This window comes from Lutjanus erythropterus, chromosome 23 (assembly GCF_056507025.1).
Source record: "Lutjanus erythropterus isolate fLutEry1 chromosome 23, fLutEry1.hap2, whole genome shotgun sequence".
NCBI classification, from domain to species: Eukaryota; Metazoa; Chordata; class Actinopteri; order Lutjaniformes; family Lutjanidae; genus Lutjanus; species Lutjanus erythropterus.
Genome location: NC_139339.1, coordinates 21,871,809 through 21,883,898, shown reverse-complemented (window position 1 = coordinate 21,883,898; position 12,090 = coordinate 21,871,809). Strand labels below are relative to the sequence as shown.

At 40.4% G+C, this 12,090-nt stretch overlaps 1 protein-coding gene across 1 annotated transcript in view; it reads right to left on the bottom strand.

Moving 5' to 3' along the window:
* The window catches only part of dock11 (dedicator of cytokinesis 11), a 100,697-nt gene that overhangs the window by 75,717 nt on the left and 12,890 nt on the right, over positions 1 to 12,090 (bottom strand). The window contains exons 5-12 of the mRNA XM_084713130.1: positions 10,499 to 10,565; positions 8,084 to 8,179; positions 7,430 to 7,564; positions 5,510 to 5,693; positions 4,506 to 4,585; positions 2,371 to 2,454; positions 1,986 to 2,126; positions 51 to 338 (exon numbers count right to left, since the gene is read on the bottom strand). Of these exons, the coding sequence (XP_084569256.1) occupies positions 51 to 338; positions 1,986 to 2,126; positions 2,371 to 2,454; positions 4,506 to 4,585; positions 5,510 to 5,693; positions 7,430 to 7,564; positions 8,084 to 8,179; positions 10,499 to 10,565 (1,075 nt within the window). The remainder of the gene's footprint in view (positions 1 to 50; positions 339 to 1,985; positions 2,127 to 2,370; positions 2,455 to 4,505; positions 4,586 to 5,509; positions 5,694 to 7,429; positions 7,565 to 8,083; positions 8,180 to 10,498; positions 10,566 to 12,090) is intronic.

Below are 12,090 nucleotides of genomic sequence, written 5' to 3'. Positions count from 1 at the left end.
AATCAGGTGATCAATCAAACCACTGTCTGGAAACAGTCAGAAGTGTCTACCTGTGTGGGGAAGCGCAGCAGAGCCTCCGACACCCTCTGGAGAGCAGGCAGGCCGTTCCCTTTTCCAGAGTCTCCGTTCACCATGACTCCACCTCCCCCTCCTCCCTCCCTGACTCCTCCTCCTCCTCCTCCTCCACCGTCTGTGTCCGATGAAGGAGAGAGCTGGCCCGAGGCGTCGGTCAGCATCTCCCTGACGCAGGCCGGGTTAAGGTCAACGTGGAAGTCGGCCGAGATCTTGCAGCTCTTGGAGACGTCGAAGAGAGCGAGGCTGATGAAGAACGGTTCCACCTGGGGATCAGCAGGGAGAAGCTATAAGGGGCCTTTTCACACTTGAATGCATCAACCGGGGTTTATAATATCCCTAGATTAATTTACTGACTATCACATTTCAGGGTAGATTTATTTCACTTAATCCCTCCATTAAGAATTCACCCCAACTATTTGTTTTTTTCAGAAAGTTTTGGACTACACATTGGATGATCCCCAGTTAATATGCTCATTGTACATTTGCTCAGGTACTGAGAATGATAATGTTAACCCTATCATATCTGACATAGCACAACAGAGGCAGTTTTAACTCTTCTTATCCTGATAAATAACATAATTGACCACGTGCCAACAGTTATAAACATATTTTCATGTTCATGACACAGTTATAACAGTTTCCTTTCAGTCCTATGCACACCCCTTCAAATGAAGTGTTTCCACTTGTTTTATATGAGCTGAATGACACAGAGACGCATAAAAATTCTGTTAAATTATATCTTAAAGATCATACACTCTCAGATCTCTAAAAAAAACCTGCCTCAGTCTGTATTAAGAAGCTGAATTTCCACCTAAACAATCACCCTTAATATGACATTTAGATAGTTTAGTTTTCTGCCATGTTATTCAATCTTAAAACTAGTATATTTTTTCATTGTTAGAAACTTCTGTCTTATAGTAAATAGAGCCTAAATCTGATAGAATCCATGTTATATAAACAACAGTCTAAAACATATTGACTTTCTGTGTATCTCCAACAAATATTTCTTCATCATTAGTTTAGAAGCAGATGTTGGCTCTACAGTAGTGCCGCCCACACATCTTTGAGTGACTAAGTGCACTTATGCCAGGACGAATGGTTCCTGCAAGATGGGCAAGCCTCGCTCCATCCAATAAACATTAAACCTATCAGGGACTGCGGAGAGAAAGGGGAGGGGAGGAAGGACGGGAGGGAAAGGGAGCGTGCTGCTTCCAGACCACAAATATGAGTCAGTTCAATTCTCCTACCAGCCCCACTAATGCACCAGCAGGCAGGATGAGGAGGAGGACCAACTCAATGTTTTATGACTACAGAAATGCACTCTGACTAAGGCAGCGCTCACATATGCTCTGAAGTGCTGCATCATGCTACCAGGAGCACTTTGCTGATAACACACTGAACAAATTTCCATATTCATCAGGCTGACTTCTTGCAAAACCTTAAGTCCTTCTTTATTAGAAGTTGTTTAAAGCTCAGGTGCTTCTAACTTAGATAATAATATTATTAATTAATAAACAGTGTGGAATTGCTTTAATATATTTAATGTCTTTATTTTCAAACTTAGTTTCTCCTAAACTAAATGTGAAGGCATTTCAAAAAATATATTGTTTTCTTATCCCCTCTTGGCCCTGTTACTTCCAGACAGACCGACATGAATTATGAAGGTTGTTATTTGGGGCTGCACGACAGAGGGTGAGCATGGTAGAAGCTGTGTGGTATGAATAGAAAAACTGAGGTATTTTCACTGGTAACCTTACTTATTTTTATTAATTTTATGACTACCTGGTCAGCTTTTTAACAATGAAAGTTACAGTACTACATGGTGAAGCACAGAAAGCAATAGAGGCCGCAGTAGAGTTGTATAAACAGAGTATAAACTGAATCTTTGTGGAGGTAAGGTGATGACATACGTTGGTGAGGACGCCGTCACCCTTCTCACTAACACAGCCCTGGAGACTGAAGGTCAGGTCATGGCAGCTGACCACGATCCGACGGCCAAAACGCTCCTCGAATGGCTTCACGTCTGGCTCAATGCCTGAGAAGTCCAGCCTCTGGATATCAGATGAGAAGGGAGGGAAGAGGGAAAGAGGAGGCATGAAGGCAGGAGATTAAAAACAACAAGAAAGATTGATCCAGCAGAGAAGAGAGAGAGGATGAGCAAGGAAAGAAGAGGGCAAAGGGGAAGGAATGAGTGTAAATGATGGAAAGGGGAGGTGAGGTCAAATAGTCTGAATCAATGCAGGAATAAATAAATCATAGAATCATGTGTTTAAAGAAGCATCTTCGACAGCATACCTGTGTCTCAGGATCCAGAGAGAAAAGCTTTTGTCTGCCGTCATTCCTGTTCATCTTACTGAGCTGGTCTGTCTCTCTGGCATACTGCACACACACACACACACACACATACACAAAGAGTAAAAGAGTGCAATTGAAACAAAATGTAAAATGCAATTTTAATTGTGTGAGACCTTTTAGTTTTAAATTATTTTGCTAGGCTGATGCTTTTTGTCTTTATATAACACATTTCAAGGGATAGTTTGTGTCAGACAGCCCTTCCAGACAGGAAATAACTGTTATATAAGCTGTTATATCACTCTCTCCAAAGCCACCAGACTTCTTTGACAAAAACAGTAATTTTACCTGAAGAACACAGGAGTTGCTGGTTTACCGCTGCCTCGATCTGTTAGTTTGTTTGTGAGATTGTGTGACTTCAGTGTTTAAAAATGTTAGTTCGGATTCACACAAAAACACAAACTAAGTGAATGAAGCAGTGGTAGGCCGGCAACTCCTGCGTTCTGCAGCTGAATTTGCCAATGAAGTCTGATTGAGCAAGAGAGACTGAAATGTGGCTTATATAATAGTTCTTTCTCATCGTTAAAGCAAGGTAAAGTGGTGAAATACAAATATACCGTGTGTTATCTTTGCAAGTAAAACAGCACAAACACGAACACAGTGTAAGACAGAGAAGGAGACAATCACTCAACAGACCCAGACAGGAGGAGAAACAAGGGCATCTAATGGAGGCGAACAAATCAAGCCCTCAAGTCACGGTAAGAGCCCTAATCCGTCTCCCTCCCCACTTCTCCTCCCCCCTTGTTTCAGCTCTCGCTGTGACCAGCCCGCAGACAAACTCAAGTGATCTTTTACATGGGGAGGAAAAAAGCTGTGCTGGAGTGGCCCAGAGCAAACAGAGTGAAACAGCAGCACAGAGCACACAGGGCTTTGTTGTCTGTGTGTAGCTCTGGCTTTATAGACATATTAAAGCAGCACGGCCCCTGTGGAATAAACACTGCTGTTTCAGGCTATGAAAACTCAGCTAAGACTCAAATGCACAGAGTCCAACAAAAGAGCTTCTCCTCTATGGCTCTTCCATCATACATCGACATTTATAAACAAAGGATTATATAAATGTTGTCTGGTACAAAGACTCAGACTGTTCTTGAGATGATATATTGCTTATGCTGCCATAATATTCTTCTGTTATAAGGAGACAGCTTTTTTTTCATTTCATTATTCATCTGCACTGTGTAGAAATCCTTCAAATAAATCAGAATTATATTATTAATATAAAATAATATTTATGTTAATAATAATTAACATGTCCACAGGGGATGTATATAGCTACCATGTTAAATACAGAGTATAAAACAATTATACATTTGAAATGTGAAATCAATTAAAGGGATAGTTCAGTTTCTTTGAACTGGGGTTGTATGAGGTGCATAGTGAGTCTATTACCTACAGTAGATGCCCCAGCTGGACAACTGCAGTGGAAAGGTAATAAGGATATTTTCACTGCTTTACTTTGCTGCCAGGCTGCCTTCTTTAACAGGAAACCACCGTTTAATAAGCCAAACATTGCTCTTGTCAAACCAAACATATTCCACAGGCAAAATCAGTAATATTACCTCACAAAACACAGGAGTTGATGTTCTACCGCTGCCTCAATCTGTCAGTGTGTTTGTGCTATTGAGTGACTTGTCTGAAACCAAACAAACCTTTTAAAATGCTGACAAAATAAAAGACTGAGGCTGTGGTAGACCAGCAACTCTTGTGTTCTGTGACGTAAATTACTGATTTCACCTATGGAGTTTAATTAGTTCAGAGAGCCACATTTGGTTTGAGTAACGGCAGTTTCCTGTCAGAAAAGACTGTCTGGTAGCAAGGTAAAACACTGAAAATACTCCAAATACAGTTTACACTTAAACTGATGTAGATTTTTTAAGGTGGACCTTTTTTAAGTGGCTAAAATACATTTTGTTGTTGACCATGTCTGCATCAGTACATTAGTCCTGCTGCTTCTCTAAACTGGGGTGTTGCAAACTATTCACTGTAGGTAATACAATGACTATGGGTGAAGTACCTCAATACAACCCCACTTCAAAAATCCAGACCATCCCTTTAATAACCAATCAATCCATCCTTCCTACCTTCATAAGTTCAGGGTGTAAGTTCCTCCCCAGGCTCTCCAGCAGGCTCTCACCTTTACCTTGGCTGGTCGTGTCGTCATCTGATTGAACGGGACAGAAAACACAAATCAGAAAACACAGAGACGCAGTCTGACAACAAATCATGCTACTGCAAATCAGGTCCAATAAACCCTGGCTCACTCTGTGTTTCCTTAATGGCTCCCTGTGTGGCTGTCTGAGCTAAACTAATATCTTACAGTCTGCTGGCCAAATTAAAAAGAGGCCGTTCACTATTCTGCTGACTCCCAGGTGATGGACTGATCAGACTCGCCATCTTTCTGGAAGGCCTCCCACTTGCTCATCAGCATCTTGGAGATTTGCAGCAGAGCTAGGCCTATTGGGTTTCACAAAGATATTCTGCAGAGAGTGGGGTATTAAATAAGAAAAAAATGGCCCTCAGATGCTGGCAAGATGGGCGCAAACTGCATAAAACTGCTGGAGTTCTTCCACAGCTCAGAACAGGCAACAAGTTCAACAATTCACCATAACTGCCCCCTGAAGAAAAACACACGAGAGTGAAACTCAAGAGCAAAAACGTAAGTAGCTTTGATTTACTCTGCACCTGCACAGCTGGACATCTTTTAGAAGAATTTATGGCTCATGTGCAAGCACATCACTTCTGTCTTTCCACTGGCAGCAACTACAGGTATTGTATTAAGCCAATTTATTGCCTATGTATCAATGTAATATGGAAGCCATTAACATGTCATAACACAGGGCTCAGACTTGAAGACAGAGGAGCTTTGGACTCCCTCCACTGCCAGGCAGAGGGATTACTGTAACCCCCGGCCACCACTAAAACAGGCTCAGAGATTATGTTCATACAAGCTGTTATTATCATAACTAAATGGACTATGACTGTATAGCAACTATACAGTAAGACTGTAAACAACAGGTTGACTGAAAGATGATCCATACCTGTGTGTATACCAAGTATAATTTCAGATGTTGGTGCAGTAACTCACCCAGTGCACAGTCCAGTGTCTCTGCACCATTCCTCCTGTCCTGACTGGCCTCAGTGCTGCTCTGCAGCGCCTGTTTCAGCGTCATCACCCATTCCTCCATCTCTGCTTCGCTGTCTGCGGCCAGGAAGTGGCTGTAGCGGTCCTGCATCTTCAGTTCGAAGCCATTACGCCGCATCTTAGGGCTCTGAGGGGGAAAAGAGTTATTGTGTTTTATATACGATATCCCCAAAGCAAAACATTAACAATGGATTAATTTTTTTTATTAATTCTCAATTGATAAGCAAAATATAATTAAAAACATGGGAATGGCTGTCATACTGTGTATTTCAATCATAATGTTCAAAGCTTTTATACGCTCTAAACTAAGGCTGTAACTAACAATTATCACGGTTATCGATTAATCTACTACTTATTTTCATAATTAATCACTAGTCATTTACTCATACAATATCAAAAACTGTTAAAACTGCTTAATTTGTCCAAGCAGCAGTCCAAAACTTAAACACACTTCAACTATTGTCATAATGACAAAGAAAAGCAACAAATCAACACATTTAAGGAGCTGGAATCAGCAAACAAAACATTTTTGCTAGAAAAATGACTTAAACTTAATTGGCAACTTATTTTCTTTCAATCTTGTAATCGATTAATGGACTAATTGTTGTGGCCTAAGCAAAATGCCTATTTATTACAGATTTATGACTAGAAAAGTTTGGCACAGAGTGCTGAGCTGCATCTACAAATATCAATCAACAATCTTCATCCCACATCTGTGTAGCATGAACTGTTGACCTACTAACTCCCCCTAAAGTCAAACATACAAGGTCCTCACTAAACATTGGTGTTCATCCTTTCACTGGATAATTTTTCAATGAAAATAGTGTGAATGCAAAGTCTTGCAGGTGCCAGTTGTGTTGTACATGTCAAACACACCATACTCCACAAGCTTCTGCATCAAACCCACAAGCTGAAATGAGTCTCCTCGCTCTTTTCATTCATCTTCTGAATGTGTTCATCAAACTGAAAGCTTCCTGGCAGCCTGTCCACTCAGCGAGGTACCAGCCTGTGCCATGAGCCAACAGCAGAGGCAGCCCCTCATAATCCGCTAGAACTGGACTTTTCTGCCCAAGTCGGAGGAATGCGGTAAATCTATCCAATCAAAGCAGCTAAAATCCCCCAGAGCGTGGCGAGACGAGGAAATACACTGACTTGCACATGGGTGAGGACTTGTGCCAAGAGCAGAAAAGTCACAGCAGGCACATACGGAGACAGACAGACCAAAAGGAGTTCAATTAAACAAACAGCATGGTATATTGAGAGCTTAAAGGGATAGTTCAGATTTTTTGTGGGGGTTGTATGAGGTACTTATCAATAGTCAGTGTACAAATATATATACACATATACGCTATTCAAAATATTTTCACCGCTTTACCTTGCCATCAGGCAGCCTTCTCTGATTGTAAAATGCTATTTTATAAGCCAGATATCATTATATCCAAAGCTAAAAGACTTCTTTGGCATAAACTGTAATTTTACCTTACTGATCTGTATGTTTGTTTGTGTTATGGCGTGACAGATCGAGGCAAGGGTAGATCAACTCCCACCTAATGTGAGGTACAATTACTGTATTTGCCAGAGGAGTCTTGTCTGGCTTCAGTTTCCTGTCAGAAAAGGCAAGATAAGGCGGTTAAAATATTCTAAATATAGTGTACACCACTATGTGCTGGTACTCCTCTCTAATTCTCCAAACTGGGGGCATGCCAATCATCATCTACTGTAGGTAATACACTGACCATACAGAAATAAACACATGCGCACACACACTTAAAATAAAATCCAAACTGTTAATCTAAGAGTTATTACAGTATTCTCAGCCATGCATTTGATGTTTCTTTGATTTTTTTTTCCAGCCCTGCATACCTGAATAACATCTATGCAGGAGTCCAGGTAGATGGATCCTTTGGTTTCCTTGCAGTTCTTCTCATCCTTGTAGGAGTTGAGGATGTAGGAGCCGTCAGGGAGCTGAGACAAGTAGAAGTACCTCCTTTTGAACACCTGCAAATGGCAGCAATGGAATGACAGGACGAACTCAGGGAGCTTCTAACAGATTATAAAGAACTCATAACAGAGAAAACAAGCCTGACAGGGTTTCTGAGCACATCCGCTACTGCCTAAATTTAAGTTGCTCAGTTAATTATGTCAAGTCGAGTGAAGTCAGTTTTATTTATATGGTGCCATATCATACCAAAAGTTATGTTAGGACACTTTTCACATGGAGCAGGTCTAGACTGTTCTGTTTATGATACTATTTACAAAAAATACAAATACAATACAAAATTATGTAATGATGCAATGATGTAAAAAAAATCATAGTATATAGCACAATATGATGGTACAGAACAATGTAGATGACGACAAAGAATAGTGTAATATTAATGTGCATCTGCCCTGGAGGAAAAAAAAGAGTTGCCAGGTCTCCCGCTCTGCTGTGAACTGTGCGTCTTCGCTGTTGTCGTTTCATTTGTTGCTGTTATGTCGTATGAATAACAGACAGGAGGTCTGGTGGTGACTCACCCTCATGGAGACAGACAGGCTGCTGTTGATGTTGGCTTTCTGAAGCCAGCCCTGCTTCATGATGCCTCCCCTCTGGGAGCACAGCGATGCTGAGTCCTGACAGACACACAAACACAAACACAAGAGATTAATCAAGACATTTGTACGTCATTATTCAGGCTAATTCAGTTTAATGGCTCTTCCATACTAAGCATCACAATATTCACTGTACTTGCTTACAGTCTCAACAGCTTCAAGGGATAACTGAGACTTTTTGAAGTGGGGTTGAAAACACTGACTGTTATCAATAGTCAGTGGATTAACTACAATAGATGACAGTCGATGCCTCCTTAGTTTAGAGTTGGGCACCAGAGTCGGGTACCACCACAGAAACATTGATATTGATATTGATATTGATATTTTTAGGTGGCCCAAACCATCCCTTTAAGCTCCATTGTAGAAACATAGGACCATGGAGTTTGTTTTCATTATTTTACCATTTTTGTTATTCTTACCTACTGAAAAAAGTGACTATGAGTGAAAAATGCCTTCAATTCAAATCACACACTGTCCAAACAAATGAAGTTATCAGGATAATTTCTTTGGTTTTTCTAAATTTTCCAATCATACTTCCACCTCAACCTTGTCAGTGCAACCTTTCTACCTCATAACTATTATGGGACTGTTCATCAGCACCACAGAAACACCAACATTCATCACAAGGGATTGGTTTCTTAATGAGGACTCTCATACACACTCACTCAAACACACACACACACATTCACAGGAGTAACGCATCTGGCCACTTGGAGGAATTCACAGTGTGAGGAGGCCTAATTAACTTAATGTAAGCCTGGAACATGACGTGAATATCATGACGGTGAGTGAAAAAATGGGGGCTGAGGCGTGTGTGCACAGCTGAGATGAGCCTAATCACACTGAAGTGGCATTTTGTCCTCTGAGCGTCACATCTGCCCCTCCTTTCTCTCCAGCTTTGTCCTGTAATCTAATTGGCTGGCCGTTCTCCTCTCCTCCTTGCACAAGTCCGTACTTCCCTTAGACATACAGCAATCGACAACAGCCACCATGCATACACACCTCACCACACCCTACCTCATATAACAAAGGCAGCATGCATGGCACTATCATCTAATGCCTAATGTCTCTGACTGCATTATTATTGATTTATTGTTATGACCCTGTAGACGGATATTAAAGGTTATATAAAGGACACAGAAAAGCCAACATTTATACAGTAGATCATGTCTGTCTCAGTCAAATCGAGAATATTGTGATAAAAATTTTTTCTTTCCATTAATTTCTCATGCATATTACCATCTAATTAACATTTGTATATTTATTACATGACTATAAAGTCATGAAAAGGATTCTTTTGCTATTTACTTGATTTTACTGACTGTTTCAAAATACAATGCAGGTGTGCAAATTAAATTACTGCACTGTGTGTAATTCAAATACAGTATATAAAATATAACTTTTTTGCTGCTGTAACTCATTGGCTTATTTTTGACCTTGTCATGAGCTTGATTTTCATTGAGAGAAGATGATTGTTTTTGTTCATTGTTCACTGTATCATTGGAGTTGAGTAAAATTAGAGAAGATTTTAAAATATTTTCCCATGTTTTCACGTATTAAAAGTTGAAAAACGAACACTGTAAGCCAACTACATAACTGCTATAAATTTATTGTTTAAACAGCATTTGTATGGGAATGATTCTGTCCAAAGATTTTTGATCCAAACACTATAAGCGTTTTCCGCTACGCAAGAAAATATACGAAAAAGATAGACAGATTGTTTGCTTTATCATAAGTGTATTATGTGCACACGTTTTATTCATATTAGCCACAAAAGCCAACTGATCACACAGAGTTCCTGAAAGAGAAGCACAGGCTGTTTGGAGGAGTAATAGAGCTCCTCTTCTCCCCGTCCTGGCAGCACAGCAGCATTTATACTCCTTCAATTAGACCCACTTTCTGTCTAAGTTTATCTGCATCCGGCCTGAGGGCAGGGGGATGTGGATCGATGAGGGCTATTTATAGGATTGCTGGTTTCACTGCCCCACACTCAGTCTCTGAGGGGTCACACTGCAGGACCGACAGACCACAGGTCACAGGGAATCTTTCAGCACAATTACCAGTTCAATGCATGTTCACGCTGAGCGAGATCACTCTTTTTGCTTTTATTTTCAGGAATTTTGAATGAGCCAAATGTGTTTTATCTCTATGATTGAAAAGGATTAACGGGATCATTTTAATTTCCGAGCAGGGTTTATTGGACATCACTCAAAGCTGTCCACGCAGTATATGAGTGGTGCAATCTGTCCACGAAAGGCCCGTTGAGTCAATAGCAGACCACTCATCTTCCTGCACAGATCAATGTCTGTGATCTAACGGTGCTCAGGCTCTTCTACTCACCTCGTCTTTGGCGTCTTCATCGATCTCAAACACGTGAGCTGGCAGCTTGTCTGTCTTCAGGCCTTTGCTATGAAAAGACAGTGAGAGAGGGTCAGCGGGCTTCAATAAATCAGCCCCCTCCTGACTGTACTTCCCCTGTGGTGAGGTCTGCTATCTCTCTCTTTATTCCCTGTAAAGCATGCAACAAATCACTGCCTCATCTACACATCTTGTACTGTCTCCTTTGTATGTGCTGTGTTGGTCAGAGATCTTGTACCAGCTTGTCTAGTATTGCCTCCTGCAAGGAGCCTGTGTTTTTTTATGGTTTGTTTGTCAGCAGGATTATGGAAAAACTATCAGCCTGATTTTCATGAAACTTAGTGGAAGGGTGTAACACAGGCCAAGGAAGAACCATAACATTTTGGAGCAGATTCGAAATATTGGGAAAGTGACCTGAATTTGTTGTGCATGTGCAAACCTGTTATAATCTAAGAGTATGGTGTGCCATGACAGGCACCTCAAACATCACCAGCAATGCACTGCTGTGTTTCATTTCAGTCGATATTGATAATTACTGATCGTTTTTAAAGAGCTATTTTTAATAAAGACCAGAAGAAAAGAGGTTGAATTTAACTGCCTTACTTTGAATTTAACCGCTTTATTTAACAAGGCACACAAAATTTGAAAAATACCATTCTGGTGAGCTGACCTGCACTTTTTTTTATTTACAATTTCCTCACCAGCTGCACTTATTTTCTCACTCCACATTCTTTCTGTGTGTCATGTCAACGGTGCAGCCGATCAGCACACCTGTTAAATGATTGGCTGTTTGTGTGCCACTCTTTACTCACACTATTATCAAGGGTTACGATTAGGATTTTAGAGCCTAGGCATATTCGTTATGTGCTTTCTAAGTGGAACTACCGAACATTTTATTGAAAAATGTTCTTATTGATGAAGTGTCTACTGACGATACATATCATTTTTGTTTTATTGCCTGGCCTATAACAAAATAAGCCAATTTAAATCATTATTGTGGGCTAGAATAACATGTGCATAATCGTTAATTGTTTCTTATAAACCATTAGCTTTAACAATCATACATACAGTCTGACTTTGTTGTTGATTAAACATCCATGCAAATTGTCTTCATTTGAGCCAGCAGTGTTTCGTGTTTCGAATGTGTTGCAGGATACTTAAAGGTAGAATCAGTAGGATTTGTCTGAGCTGTTCATAATGCACCAGAAAGATAGTTGATGGCTGAGTCTCATTGCAAGGACGTCAAAGAATGACGTTTTGGGTTGGCAAAGCATCCCGAGCACAGCAAAATAATGAAAAACAGGTAGAGGACAGAGTCTCCGCAGATACAGACAACACCAAACACTTCCAGTGGGTCATAAGTGCTGATTGAAAGGGATTATGTTTCCATTCAGTCTATACAATTTTCCATATTGTGCCTTTAATGGTTTGGAAATATATCCAGGCATGAGTGCCTTTCTAGTTCCATTAAAATTTTCTTTCTCTGGACTTTTTATGGTATTTGGAGAATATATGTATTTGTCTCTAATGCCATCCTTAACGCCAATATATAGTTCAAGTGAGGGTTATGGTGA